We start from the raw sequence: 16,290 nt of genomic DNA on the forward strand, positions 1-16,290 counted from the left end.
TAATTTATATTTATTTAATTATTAAAAATTAGTTAGGATTTGGTTGTTTTAAATAAAAAAATTTGGTTTTCTATGTATGTTTTTCCTTATCATAAGATGGATATTTATGATAAGATAATCATGAGAGGTAAATATTAGTATTACAATGTGAATTCTTTGAAGTATAATTATAAATAAATTAATAAATTAATACCTTGTTTGGAATGCATATATATATATATATATATATATATATATATATATATTTATATCTGAAAACCTAAATAATATAACTACAGCAGGGTCTGATTATTTTTGTTCCTTGTCTTCCTACTTGTATAGCAGTTCGTGATAGCACATAAATTGTTGTTTTTTTAATACTAATATTCTAAAATATAAAATAGTTGTTACTTTTATAGTTATTATATTTCATCATCACATATTTTAATAAAATCATCCTTTATTACTTTTATTAAATACAATATAATAATATTTAATTTATATTTATTTTATTAGTAAAATTTAATTAGTTATGATTTGGTTGTTTTAAATAAAAAAATGGTTTTCTATGTATCTTTTTCCTTATGATAAGATGGATTAAAAATTCTGAGAGGTAAATATTTGCCTTAGTATATGAATATTTTGAATTATAATTATAAATAAGTAAATACCTGGATTGCAATGCATATTTTTTATCTGGAAACCTAAATAATAACCCTGCAGGTGGTTTCCTCTGATTATTTGCTCATTTTCGTCCCACTTGCATAGCGGTTCGTGTGATAGCACACAAATTGTTGTTTTTTAATTTAACTTGCACACCTTTCCCGCAATATGTTTGATTCATCTACATTGAGAAGAGATTGTCACTTTATTGTTTATTGATTGCAGAAAGAACATGAAGGCCTCCATGTCAGATTTCTTTAAGAACCTTGATGATTTCACAACTCCACGCGAGGTACCCTTTACTTTTGTATTTTTGAGATTTTTATATGATTTTCATGATGCAACAGTTGTGACATAGGGTGTAAAATTAGCCTTTTGGTCTGGGTTTAATTTTGAGTTGTTTAGCGTGTTCATACTTCCTTCATCCTATTTTACCTTCTCTCGTTATCAGATATTAGTTAGTTTTACTTTATCTCCAATGGAAACAATAACGCAAAGAAGTTACTTCTTTTTTTCAAGTTTCGTGTTTATTCCTTATAACTGAAATAAAATTGCAATTGCATAAGTTGTCAAATATGATCCTATTTTACATTCAAAATAAACCTGGAAATCTAAATCAAATATGATTATAGTATAAATAATTGGTAAGAAACTGAGATATAAAAATGCAAATTAATAGATGAAGTAATTTATACTAATTGTAAACCTTAGAAAAGATATCTGTATAGTGGTTTTCTCAAGTGTTTTTCTAACTAATTCTCACCAAAACTCAGAAGTCAAATCAATCTTTTCACCAAAATTATCAAAACCATCTTGACCATGATTAGAAGATTTTGGTTAAAAAGGATTTAACTGGTGTTTGTTTGCATCTTATTTGTTCAATTAATATTATCTGAAGTGTTGAATTGCGTATATGGTATAAGCTTTTGAAGAACTTAACAATGGTTTTTGATTGGAATTTTGTTTCTTTTCAGATGCTAAACGACTTTTACATGTCTTCCTTCGTTATGACCAGAAAAGATAATTTTTATGACCGTTCTGCCTTATTTAGTTGCTTGTGCCTATTGGATGACGCGGATCTTGTCGATTTGCCAACTCCTGCAATTGTTAAGGTGAGAGTGAAGCTTATAAATGTGACATGCACTAGATCCTATCATTTGTTTACCCATTTTATTACTTTGTAGCCTGTTGAGCTTTGGAGTGGTAAGCAGCTATTTAACATTCTATTGCGCCCACATGCCAATGTGAAAGTCTGTGTGGATCTTACCGTAGAGGAGAAAATATACACGAAGGTGGATGAGGAGAAAAGAGAATTGAAAACATTGTGCCCGAATGATGGGTTTGTTTACTTTCGTAACAGTGAGTTGATCTCTGGCCAATTTGGAAAGGTTACTTTAGGTTAGTTACTCTAAAATTACCTTCACATACTGATAGAGATATCTGTTAAATATCTTCTTTCTATTCTGTTTTTGCTATCTTAGTCTTTTTTGTATCATATCATATACTCACTTTTTGTAGAGATACGTCTTTTCTCTTCTAATAAAAGGTTCTTTTATCAAACACGTTATGTGCTTCTCTGTTTGTCACGACTCTGCATCTCTTTTTCTCTGCTACTCCGTGTGCCACCGTTCTCACACATACTGTAGTTTTACCATTAATGTTTGCGTGGATTTTGTTGATGTCCTGTACTTTGTTTTGCACGTGATCAGGAAATGGTAATACGGAGGGACTGTTATCTCTGATACTGAGAGAATGCGAAGCAGAAGCAGCTGCATCTTGCTTGAATCGTTTAGCGAAAGTGAGGTAAAATTATGGGTTAGAATAAATGAAATATTTGAATTTAAAGCATATTAATTATTAGGGTTCCATTTTACTCAGATGTCGTCAGCCATGGATCCTTGATTTCAATGGCGCGACAGGCATGAATGATATTACACCAAATGAGATGGTGATTAAGAAGAAAGAGGAAATACTTTCAGAGGCTTATAGGAAATGTGATGAGTACATAGAAGCTTTCAATAAAGGAAAACTAGAACTCATACCTGGTTGTGATGCTGCTCAAACATTAGAGACCCGGATAACTCAAGTATTGAACGGATTAAGTGATGTGATCAGGAAGGTTTTCTTGCAAACTACGCACTGGAGAAATATTCTATTGGTCATGTCGCAGTGTGGATGGAAAAACTCTACCGGTGAAATGATTGGCTGTCTTGGTCTACAGTCAGTTGATGGGTTTGAAGATCGAATCCTTCCTCATTTCCCTAAAAATGCACAAACGCCTGCAGTAAGTTCTTGTTACCTTTAATTGTTCTTGTTGATTTAGATTATCTTAATACTGGTTTTCTTATTTCCTTAGTTTTTTATTAATATCAATTCTCTCTGCTCGGTTTTAAATTTCCATTGTTGAAAATCGCCCAGATCATGTGATGGTGCAATTACAGTTGTTTCTTTACATTAAACAATGATGTGCTACTCTTTATGCAGGCTAGAGGTTTTGTTGCTAATTCATTTTTCAGTGGATTGACATGTACTGAGTTTTTTCTTCACTGCCAAGCGAACAGAGTTGGTTTATTAGACGGTAATGTTCTTGCTCTGAATTTGAATAAATTACGCGTAATATATTCTGAATTAACAACTTCATTCAATTACATCAACTATGGAGACCAGATAATATATTCAGAATAATTAATCGCATGTGGTTTTCACTTGGATATGAAACTATGAAAATGAAACGTTTGAACAAGTCCTCACTCTCTCCATTTTGCAATAATGAGTTCTTGTTACACAATATTATTTTGTACCTGGAGATTGATTTGGATTTTGTTTCTTTATATAAACAAGGTGAACCATTGGTAGCACTAAAACATGGAAAATTTTAATGTTTGGTCAATAATTTATTTTATAATTATTTAATATGATGAAAAACTCTGGTCTTCATTTTATAATATTTTTTTTTCTGATTTTGATTTTGCAGATTAAAACTGCATAGACCGGATATTTGTCATGTTAATTAGTTAAATCAGTGGAAGATTTGTTTTTACATTATGCTAACACGGTAAGAAATGTGGGTGGTTCTATTGTTCAATTTTGCTATGGAGATGATAGCATGGATCCAACAGGCATATGGAGAAAAAAATTGGAAAACGATTAATTTGAGCAGTTGTTTCTTAAATGCAAGGTTTGTAAACCGCCATGGTTATTTAGTTTCATCATTATTGTTTGGAACTTTGCAACATTATGAATATATTTATGATGTGGTTTCTTGTATAGCTGGGCAAGTGGATGCATTTTTAAGGGAAAATTTGTCTAACATCGCTGTTTATAAATAGCATACATTTTGACGATTTTTTTTCCCAAAAACATTTGTTTTTTACATGGCATACTGTACCTTAAATTGATACGCATAGCACTGATTTTATTGTAGTTGGGAATTCGGTTATCTAGTAGCCGAATTCCACCCTTAGGTCCTCAGGACTCGAATTTTGAACTTGATTTTTTTTTTTTTTAAATAAATTAGAAATAATATTTTTTAATAAAATAGATATAAGAGTTATTTTTTGTTTTTATTTTGTAAAAAATGTTACATTAAAGGTTAAATATATATATTTTTTTAAAATAGATCTAGTATTGTGTTTTTAGTTATTTTAGGTATTATTTGATAGAAAGAAAATATTTTTTTTATGAATTTGTTGATTTAAAAATAGATTTTGTACTGTGTAGTAAGTTATTTTATGTGTAATTTGGAAATATAAATGTCAATTTAATTTAATTTTTTTTATAATTTGTGTAGTATTAATTTTTTTTGATAGGAGTGATCGCAAGGTTGGGAGAATCAAAGTTTTTGAGTGTTGTGTTTTAAATCTTTCCTTCGTGGACTTTCATTTCATTGTGGGTTCTGTATGTGGGGAGTAATGCTAGAATAAGTGGGGAGTTTTTCTTAATATTATGAACATCGCTAACAATTTTTTTAATGTAAAATATGAAACTTGAATGTTAAGACAAATTGTTTGTTGTCATTGTATCATAGAACAAAACTATTTTCATCACCACAAAATTGAAAAGCAGCTTTTTTGGATGGTGGTAATAAAAAGATGTCCCTTAAAGTATGTATGAGGTATGTGGGGAGTCATGTTGGATTAACTTGTGAGTTATTCTTATTATTTTGAACATCAGTTGCAATAATTCAATGGAAAATATAAAACTTAAGAGTCAAGACAAAAATGTTCATTGTAATCATACAATAGCACAATAATATTTCCAGGACTACTAAATGTTAATTGGATGAGAATAATGGAAAAAGGTCTCATAACTAATGAATAATGAATGAGGTAGATAGGGACTAATGATGGATTAAGTGGGGAGTTATGATGGACATTTTGATCTTGAGTTATGAACAACAAAAGTAAATTATTTCCATGATGACTAAATTGAATAGTAGCTTATTTGGATGGTGAACATTACAAATTATCCCATGTAAATGGTATGTGGGGAGCTGTGTTGGATTAAATGGGGAGTTATTGTAAATTTTTTTATTATTAGTTGCAGTAACTCAAAATATGAAACAAAAAATGGTATTGATGACCAAAATATCTAACCACATTACCCAGTATTTAATGTCATGGTCATGGAAATGAATTTGTACTATGTTAAGGTTAGTGTGAGGATATTATGTTTACAATGAAATTTGATTTTTATATAAAAACTGGGTAATGAATATCAAAATAGTCATCACAACTCCCCATTTACTACCTTTGTACTCCCCATTTACGAACAATATCAGTATTAGCACAATTTCAAAAAGGTCCACCGTCCACATAACCTAGTAGTGAATGTTGTCATACTAACTAAATTTTTTATGTATATAATGTACCATGCATGAATCATTTCATAAGTGGTGAGTATATAGTAGATTAATGGGGAGTGGTGATGAATATTTTGGTCTAATGTGTACGGCCAAATTGCAGGGTGAGAGTAAATTTTTGAATTATGTATCTTTATGAAGTGGTAAAATTATGTATCTTTATTCGCACATTATCCCAATAGCGTTGACAAGTCTTGTCCAAATTGCAGGGTGAGAGTAAATTTCTGAACTAAATATCAGCCTTGGCACCTTCCAATAAAGTTGACAAGTGTTGTCATAATTAGAAGGTGCAAGTGAGGCCATTTATTTCAAATATGCTTAATCTTTTACAATGGTCAAATTAAATTTCTTAATTGGCACATTATCCCAATTGAAGTATCTGTCACCTTTTACAATAGTGATATAATAAACCAGCTTTGGCACCTCCCAATAAAGTTGACAAGTCTTGTCATAATTAGAAGGTGTAAGTGAGGCCAATTATTTGAAATATGCGTCAGCTTTTACAGTGGTCAAAGTAAATTTTTGAATTGACATGTTATCCAAATTGAAGTAACTATTACCTTTTAGAAGAGTAATATAATAAATCAACTTGGCACCTCCCAATAAAGTTGATAAGTCTTGTCATAATTAGAAGGTGCAACTGAGGTCTTTTATTTCAAAGATACGCCAACTTTTATAGTGGTGAGAGTAAATATCTTTCTTGGCACGCTATCCAGGTGAAGATAATTAGTTCTATTTAAGGTTGTGGTTCCTTAGTTTGAAAGTTGTGGAGTGCTCTAGTATAATAAGTAAAAATGGTTTTATTTAAGGAGTTGAATGCATATAATTCCTTTAATGTTGCTATTGATTTTGAAGATGAAAGGTTCTCCTTATGTAGACTTCCAAATGGGGTTACTCTTAACCATATGCGCATCATCATAAGAAGTCATTTGATGGAACCATCTGAGCCCCCACTAAGCCATTTGTGGTAGCATGTCTCTCCTGAATTTGTTGCGGAAGGCATTGATGAGTTCCTTTTTGTAAGGAATGACGAAGATCTTCAACATGCCATTCAGTGGCACTCAATGATAGTCCCTACGACGACAATATCTTTTTATGTTAACTTCATGAAAGTTGAGAAGTGTGACAACTTTGTACCTATTTATTTTTTTATAACATTGATCTTTAAGATCATTGAACTTGTTGAGTTTATCTAAAGAAATTGTTGTTTGCTATTTAGCAATGAAGTATTTGGAATGATTAAGTTTTTCTATTGCTGATCTTCGAAATTGTGTTAAACACGGTAAACTGTTACAAACACATAAACACGACCTATTTCATATGTAATAAAATATTAAACTACATCTTTGTCCTTTTAATCACCATAGTGGTGTCAAGTTCCACACTGTGGTTGACAATTCCACACCGTGGTCGACGCCTGTTTTTGGTGGGGTTCTTCCTACGCACTTTAGATCTAGGTTCTTCTACGTGTGAAGGTTGTGGTTCATGTTCCTCCTCAGGTTGATGATCATCATGTGCAGCAGATGATGATGCTTCTGCATATGGATTGTGGACGTAGTAAACTGAGTCTTCTTGAGGCTAATCCAATCTTTTTAAGAAATTCATGATATGTACGCAATCACGATTTCAGAAGGTGGTGTTTCATCATAAGTTGCAAACATACTTCGTATACCTAGTTCTAAGTTTGAAGAAATTGAATTCCTTGTTCCCTCCATACCTGATGGTGGAGGTGGAATGTTAAAGTCATGTCTAGTTTGTCGTGGTGGAGGGACATTTGCCGATGTCGATACACGATGCATTCTAGGATCATTTAGCATTCGTGGAACTGACAAATACAAAAATGAGTTTTAAATGTACCATGACAAGTACTCCATTGTGTGTTAAAGTGGCCCAAACATCGATAATCCATTCAACGTTAGGTCACGTCGGTTATTCCAAACCTCTATCCATTGCGCATGTCTAGTAACCCAGTTCTCATCTTGTCTCCCCCTCATGTCTAATTTATGTAGATGATCAAGGTTGTTGGGTTCTTTAGCGATCTCTTGTGATAGCCGAAATTGTAACTTCACCCTGTCTGACTGGTGCCACTCCACAATGGCAAAACAAATTAAAGTTGTGCATGACGTCCATATTGCTTGGTCCCGATATGCTTCAACATCAATAATAGAGTCCAAACCCTCATAAGGAACTTAAATAAACTACAACAAAAATTGAAAATGTTAGTCATTTATTTAGAACCATTTATCGATATAGAAATGGTAAATGTTACCTGATTTTGTTGCATGTGATCTATCCTTGCTCGGTATCCGACTAAATCATTGTGGGGGATATTTCTATAGTTCAGTACTTGACCACCGCTCCATTGGCAAACTAGCGGGAAAGTTGGTGGGACTCTTGAAATGAGTGCAATAAAGGGAATCTGAAACCATGCCCATGATTGTAACAACGAAGCACATCCACCCATAGTCCTCGCATGTCCATCCGTTGTTCTACACATCTCTTTATACAAGACAGCCAAATATGCTAAATCCCAACTATATCTCCCGATTCTTCGAAGATTAGTCAAATAGTTCAAGTACATTAAATGTACTTTATTCCCAGTCTTATCGGGCATTAAAACCCCTCTAATAAGTCCTAATATATAAGCTCTAGGATGTGCATGAATGACCTCAATACTGGAATTTTCATCTATAGGCAACAAATTATCCCTTAACCATTTTAGTTTGATCATTGAACTGACAATCGATTCTCCCTTAACAGGTATTATACCTAATAAGGTATCACACATCTCATCCCAATCCAACATAGTTGGACCAATGATAGGGGGTCCATCGATAGGAAGCCCCAATTGAAGTGAGACATCTTGCAAGGTTATGATGCATTCTCCAATTGGAAAATGAAATGTGTGTGTTTCAGGCCTCCACCTTTCTACCAAGGTAGTCACTAAATCATGGTCAACCTTTAGATGTCGCAATTTAGCCACACCGCCAAACCCTACTTCTTGTATTATAGGCACAATACTTGGATGAGGTTTAGGTGTGGAGTGACAGTAAGACGACACAATGCTCCCTTCCGTGTCCTAAACAAAGAAGTAAAAGATGTGATTACATAAAAACTTAGGTGTGTTAATAAGAAATGAAGTTGACATACCCGAGAAGAAATGTATGCAGCCCTATGCTCTTGTTGTCTCCATAACAACATTTTTTTTCACTCTTTGTAGGTTTTTGAAGATAGAATTGAAAACAACATTAAACATTTATAGACAATGCAAGACTTCATGAGGGAAAACTTAGCCGTTGGATTACTCAAAGAAATGACATCCCTTAGATTGAGGTTGGTGCATTGTCATGTCAATGGTCATTAATGTGAATCTGACAATCTGTCATGTGCAAAGACGTTTTTAGACTTAATCTTACATGTTATTTGCACAGCATGATGACGACTAAAGCTTGTATGAAGGTGACTATACGGTGCACACACCTTTTCAGAATTCGGGCTCAAAGATAAAAAAATTTGTGAATTTCAATAAATTTTATTCATGTGAAGATAAATTAACCAGACAATAGTTCCTTAGTTGTAAAAAATGGTGGAGAATGAAGTAAAGTGAATGTCTTTGACAATTTTATTTGTGGTCTTAATGATGAGATAAATATTTTTGTCTATTTAATTTTTTTGGAATAGAGGATCCAAAATTTGAACATGCAAAAGTTTGATTTGGATGACATTGAACATAAAGGTTGAAACATTGCATTTATTTAACCCAAAGATTACATTTTTCGGTGCTAGGATGGATTACAAGGGTTGAAGAATGATAATAGAATGCAATCAATTACACAAATATTGCATCATACAATGTCCATTACATAAACACTGAATATTCACCATTGTGGGTGTTTTTGGCTCTTTCAAATTATCAAAATTCGCAAGTCATCCGTAAGTGGGGAGTCAACCATTAATATGTGGGGAATGAAGTTGAAAATTATGTTTCGAGGTTGCAGATTTTTAAAAAAGTCAATAATCGAATTGTGATCACGCAATGCAGTCAATTATTCAAATTTTATATCTTCAAAATTTCATGACAAAAACACTGAATATTGACCATCGTGGGTCTTTGTGGCTCTTTAAAATTATCAAAATCAGCAAGTCATCCATAAGTGGGGAGTCAACCATTAATATGTGGGGACTGAAGTTGGAAATTATGTTCTGTGGTTGCAGATTTTTAAAAATAAATAAAAATGGTATTATGATCACACAATTCAGTTAATTACATAAATTTTCCATCCTATAATTTCCTTTCACTAACAGGGGTTCTTGTCTTACTTAACAATTGTAAGAATCCTCAACTCATTCATACATGGGAGTCAAGCATTAATATGTGGGGAGTAGTGTTGTAGATTCTGGACTGCATTTTAAAAAAAAAAATCAAATATCGTATTGTCATCACACAATGCAAGGATTGACACACATTTTCCTTCATACAATTTCCATAACCTAAACATTGAATATCCACCATCAAGCGTGTTTCTGTTGCTTCAAAATTGTCAAAATCCTCAACTCATCCGTAAGTGGGGAGTAAAGAATTAATATGTGGGAAGTACTGTTGTAAATTCTGGACTATACGTGCATATTTAAAAAAATTTAAATATGGTATTATGATCACACAATTCAGTCTCTTAAACAAATTTTCTATCATACAATTTTGGTTATCTGACGTAGAGGCTTGTCTTACTTAACAATTGTCAAAATCCTCAAGTCATCCGTAAGTGGGGAGTCAAGAATTAATATGTGGGGAGCCGTGTTGCAAATTATGAATTGCACTTGCTGGTGGTTAAAAAATTAAAATATCATTTTGTGATCACACAATATAGTCACTAACACACATTTTCCTTCATACAATTTTCCTAACCTAAACACTGAATATCCACCATCAAACGTGCTTATGGTGCTTCAAATTTCTCAAAATCCTCAAGTCATTCGTAAGTGGGGAATACAAAATTATTATGTGGGGAGTATTGTTGTAAATTTTGGACTGCACGTGCATATTTAAAAAACAAATTAAATATGGTCTTTGTCTCTGCTAACCCATACAGAGGGTTACAATGCTTCTCCCTTTCCAGCAGCTAGCTCTCTCTCTCTCTCTCTCGCTTTGCCGCTTTCCCTAAGTAATGCTCCAACTTCCGCACGTGCAACTATTCTTTTCTTTAAAGCATTCCCCATTAAATATTTAAAATCGCCTTGCCACGTCCGTATTGTCAAAAACAAGTCAAAAAATTTTATCCGAATATCATTTTCATAAACACAAATACCTTATTACATTGCACACACTAAAGTCATTATTGCAAATTAACTACTAATCATAAAGATTACTAAACACACTATTCAGACTTCCCTAAACACATAAAGAACCAAGTTTTAGTCATCGACATTATTGCCTGCAGCTGAGTTTGTTGCATCCAAGTTGTCACCTTCAGGAGGATGTAAGGTCACTGAAACCTTCATTGGGAAATCATGTGGGAGTGGAAGGAAGAAAGCAACCATGTCGCGAACATCATCATCCGTGAGGAGCTTAATTGTTTCATACTGGTCCCAGCGTCCTAACACGGGCTTGTGAAACCATACATCTTTGACTCTTCTTCCCTGACTACAACAACGATAACTTGCACTTTCTTCTTTCAACATCTGTAAATTCATAATATTCGACACAAAAAAGCACAATTAATACGACCTTCGTAGTTAACAACAACAAGAAAACTATTGTGAATGTTATTCTCGTGATGGATCACCATCCTTGTTTTGGTAATAAGCAGTTATGGTTGTGAACTGAACGACCTAATAATTTATAAGCGGATTGGTTACTTGATAGTTAAAAAAAAAATCTTGAACCCTACATTAAAGTGGGTTCACGTGACAAAGTAAAGTGGGATAAAGCCTGATTGGCATTCATCGTGCAGTGTGTATATCAATTGTGCCTGTGATGTTGGTATCACGTGATGACATTGACTAAAACCTACCAGTCATCAGGTGTAGTGCTTTTATTTTTAACCTGACATATCACATGCCAAATAATTAAAGTTGCAACATATAGGGAAAATCACTACATCACAAACCACTATGAAAAAATTCAAGGTTGTTATGCAAAGTAGATCTAAATCTTGTGCATTCGATTAGTCTACTTTGAATCTAAACTGTTAACATAAACAAACAAAAAGTGTCATTTCTATAACCCACACTGAGCCATCCAGGCTATAAATAATGCCCTTCATCAATTCATTCATTAATCTAATCAAGTCAGTGCAAACACCTACCCCCCAATGACATCTACAACATTCACTATGTTGGTGTACTTCAATGGCAGCATCTATGTTGAAGATAACTATTCCGATAAATTCATTAGCTCCAACATGTCATAGGTGACCATAACAAATACTATGATGCTGTCCCAACTTAAGCAAGCAATCCTCAAGGAATTTAATGGTGCAACATTGGACGACTATGAAGTAGACTTACGTTACAGGTTACCGATCTTCATATCGGGCGACATTACACACTACCGATCTTGTACGATGTGTGAAGATGACGATGTTGAGTCCATTTTTTACATGGGAACGACAAAAGCATGTCATCTTCCAGTTGAGATAATGACATTTATTACATCAAGGCATAACAACGCAATCCCTGACGAAGTTTATTTTCATTTTTCTAATAACTTCAACATGTCCCTTAACTTAGATTGAGGTTTAATATTTTCTTATTTAAAGTATGTATTTTTATTTATGACGTTGTTCTTCATCAAATGTTTATGTAGCTTTTAATTTCAATGAATTTGAACTTACAAAATGGGGGTGGTGAGATGTTAATCTCTTATAAAATGTAGTCAAGTCACATGCTAACATTAGAGGTTGTGTCAGTCACATGGGTACATAAAAGCTCATGCCACTCACATGATAACATTAACTATCGTGCAATAACATGTTCACATAATAGAAAGTGACATGATAACTTTAATTTTGGTATAAAAGACTACCATTACTTTCTAAACTCACAATCTTAATCTTGCAATTTCTCTTCACTCTGAAAAATCATTGAAAGTCAGGTTCAACCACAACCTCAGATGGAAGGGTCAATGTTTGTCTATGTATATGACGATGGAGAAATCGCCAGTGACGCTCAAACTGGTGTCTACTTTGCATCTGCAAAGACAATCATGATTCGCATCCATAGAGGTTTCAACTTGTCCAAACTTATTTGCATAATAATGGAAAGGCAAATAGAAATCCAATGGATGGAGTTCCACTTATTCACTTTAAATTTCTGACTAAAGTTTGTGGCCAACATGTGACATACATAACCACGCAGATCCAAGATGACGACAACTTGGATGGCGCTTTCGACATGATACAGGCCACCCCAACTGTTACATCTATTGAACTCTGCACCACCTACAACTTAGGTACGAGACCTTTTGAAAATATTTTTTTAACACATTTTGATGTGCATCATCCACATCCAAACACTGAACCGCAACAAGAACTATTTGACCTTAACACTACCTACCTAGGGGATTGGGGAAATGATATACAGTCATATACCGAACTACTAACCGGTTTGTGTACCTCAAATATTTTTCATACTCCTGCACATCACAACACCCAAAGGTTCTCTCCTCTAGCTATCGTAGAAGTTGAAAACCTAGGTCTACCTACAACATCCTTAGATGCGTTTAGCAAAGATGAGGACAATATACTTTTTGATCAACATGATGACCATGACCAAACCCTAGATGTCCATCCCATACAACAACAACACCCTCACCCTCAGACACATGTCCCCTATAACCCACCACAACACTTCGAATTATATGAAGAATACAACCAGACCCCACACCAGGAATTCCCAAATGCATATGATCACCACACAATGTTGCATGACAACTTTGAGCACGATGTTGGTACACTGACCCAAGGAATGAAGTTCCAAACATAGGAACAACTTCTAGATGCTTTAAATAGGTACCACATAACAAACCATTACACCTACAAAACCACACACTCAAACACAACAAGATTGAGGGTGCAATGTGTGCAACACGTGTGTCCTTGGAAATGTCAAGCAATATTACGTACAAGGGACCAAGTGTGGGAAATTAGAAAGGTTGAAGGTGTGCACACATGTGCCACACAACTCATAACACAAGACCATAGGCACCTGGTGTAACATCACTAAGGAATATTATTTTAAAAAAAAATAATAAAAGAAATAAATATATTAAAAGTCATCTCCTATAAAAAAATCCCAACGCGGGAAAATTTAAATTTATGAAAACACGCGCCAAAACTTATAACAAATAATTAAGCGTTAGAAGTTCCCAATATTCGTGTTCAGAAATAAAAACATAATGAAATACATATGAGAAAAATCCTAGCTCTAATCCCAAGCTAGCCCTCATTTCGTCGCCTGGACATCCCCAGCACCACCTGTATCAACATCTGCTCCCGTGCAACGAATCACACGATCATCGCCATACACAAACAGAAAGGGTGAGCTGAGAAAAATAAAATAACAGGTATATAAAACACAAGATAAATCATATACCCATCTTATTCATCCTACATAGTTCTTGGCCAAGACCTTAACCCCAAGGCTTTAAAGCCTTCAAATCACACAAATGGTTAGCCTTGGACTCGGGAACATGATGCTCACACGAACCTGCCCGCTCGTGGTCCTGCCTCTACGAACCTCCCCGCTCGTAGTTCTGCTCTATGAACCTTCCCGCTCGTAGTCCTGCTCTACGGACCTGCCTGCCCGTAGTCCAACACATGTGATCCACCAGCCCCGTACCTCCCCACACGTGGCATCTCTCAACGTGAGCACGGAACATACGAACCTACCTCGCTCGTATCCCCACGTGAGAGTAACTGGATATGAACCTCCCCGCTCATATCATCACATGTCATCCACCATCCATGAACCTACCCGCTCATGGCACAACATCTCCTGATCCAAGCAAAGTATCATCGTTAATTAAAACAACACACCAGAAAATAAAGAACAGTAGCATTTCCGCCTAGCCCGACCCACACGCCGCCAGGCGAAACTATTCCAGACCGCCTGGCGGTACCAGCTCACCGCCAGGCGCTAGAGACCTCCCAGTGTCCCTGTTTTAGCGCTACCGCCTGGCGGAGCACGTCTTGCCACCAGGCGCCCCTCAATTCAGTGCTCTCCCACATTAAACCTATTGCCTGGCGGTGATCAGTAGACCGCCAGGAGCCATACCAGAACAATACCTTACTGATTTGTGGCACCTTAGTTAGTCTAAGTTATTGTATAACTCAATTTCCTGACCAAATGGGGACTCTATCATTGACTGCTCTTTATGGTTAATCCTTCCACTATTACATGTAATCAAGTACCTATACTTTTAAAATGATTAATCCATCTAATCAACTTTATTCAAGTAACAAGAACATTATCATAACATAACGATTCCATCCACCCTATGAAAATAGCTAGCATTTCAATTCCTTAACACGCTGAACTGACCAATGCTTCATCTCCTGTTGGACATCCATAACTTGCAATTTCACTCTTCCCTTCGACTCACTATATGTATATATGTATAATCCACCTCCTATCCATCAATATATCCTCCACTCAAGCTACTTTGCTTCCCCAACCCCTCGTTCATAAATTCTCTAGTTTTCACTGTACCAACTACTCCATCACCAAATCTTCCTCCCCCTCTTGCACTGTCCAAGGCACAACATACAACCTGGACTGCTACCCGCCATCGCCTGGCGGCCAGCATGGAGCCGCCAGGCGGCATACCAGATGCAGACCTCTTTACGCATTTTTCTGCATACTCCACAATCTCAACTCTCTTCTCTTCTTCCACGATCACCACTACATATTCATTTACAACATTTTCAACACTCGTTCTTACCAATATTATTTTATTTGCATTCCTATTTCCAATTACTTCTTAATTAGACCAAACAACCCAAGGTTCACATTCACTCCTAGGTTTCCACCCAAACTACCCCTACACGAAATTCCAATATGACCACAAGCATTCCAACATATCAATTCAGAACAATAACCTATTACACAGATATATATGTATACAATCACTGAGTCTCAACAATCGGTTACACTCACCCAAAGCAGCATTAAAACCACCAAACAGAACTCGAACAGCGTCGAGCCACCGAGCAAGAACTCAAACCAAAACAAGAACATACGCCCACCTCTGATGAGCCGCCTGGAGGTAGGGATCAAACTGCCAGGCGGTTTCTGGGAAAACCCCCAAAAACCCAATCGAACAGTGCAGAAAAACAGGTGGAAGGCATGCAGTTTCAATTACCAAAGCACAATACAATGTATATGTATCCAAAACATCGAAAACAACTCCCCTTACCTGGAATTCCCGCTCTAAATTGAGATTCTCACTCTCCTTGTACACCTTCTTCCCTTTGCTAAAAGAAAGACACTTCAACTCTTCTCTCCCTAGCCTCTTTCATGCACCAGAATCGTTCCTTCTCACTCTCAAGACTGTTGCACCTTTCCCAGACTGATTTTCCTCTCCTTCTCTCTTCTCTCCTAAGCTTAATGTGCCCTAATTATTCTTTAATTTACTAAAACGAATTTTATTAAATAAAAATTATGATTAAGGCCATTCAAATGGATATTAACCCATTATTTTTCAGTCCCTACATTGCCTCTCCATTATCTACTAGGTTTCCCAACCCTTTCATATTCATGCCCAAAAGAAAAGTTGGTAAAAAGAATTT

General features: G+C 35.2%; 1 protein-coding gene across 1 annotated transcript; it reads left to right on the top strand.

Annotated features, from left to right (window-relative positions):
• Positions 1–683: 683 nt before the first annotated feature.
• On the top strand, positions 684–3,935 carry LOC114192375 (DNA-directed RNA polymerase III subunit 1-like). The gene is made up of 8 exons (XM_028082079.1): positions 684–749; positions 868–934; positions 1,617–1,754; positions 1,827–2,040; positions 2,352–2,445; positions 2,521–2,926; positions 3,127–3,220; positions 3,617–3,935. The coding sequence occupies exons 2-8, from the start codon at positions 875–877 to the stop codon at positions 3,619–3,621; spliced, it is 1,011 nt and encodes a 336-aa protein (XP_027937880.1). The 5' UTR covers positions 684–749; positions 868–874; the 3' UTR covers positions 3,622–3,935.
• The last annotated feature ends 12,355 nt before the right edge of the window (positions 3,936–16,290 follow it).

The sequence above is a fragment of the Vigna unguiculata genome, chromosome 7 (assembly GCF_004118075.2).
Source record: "Vigna unguiculata cultivar IT97K-499-35 chromosome 7, ASM411807v1, whole genome shotgun sequence".
Taxonomy (NCBI): Eukaryota; Viridiplantae; Streptophyta; class Magnoliopsida; order Fabales; family Fabaceae; genus Vigna; species Vigna unguiculata.

Coding starts and splice junctions, on each gene's coding strand:
- LOC114192375 (XM_028082079.1), top strand. CDS start 875: ATGAAGGCCTCCATGTCAGATTTCTTTAAGAACCTTGATGATTTCACA. Junction 2,446..2,520: donor AATCGTTTAGCGAAAGTGAG/GTAAAATTATGG, acceptor CATTTTACTCAG/ATGTCGTCAGCCATGGATCC. Junction 2,927..3,126: donor AAAATGCACAAACGCCTGCA/GTAAGTTCTTGT, acceptor CTCTTTATGCAG/GCTAGAGGTTTTGTTGCTAA.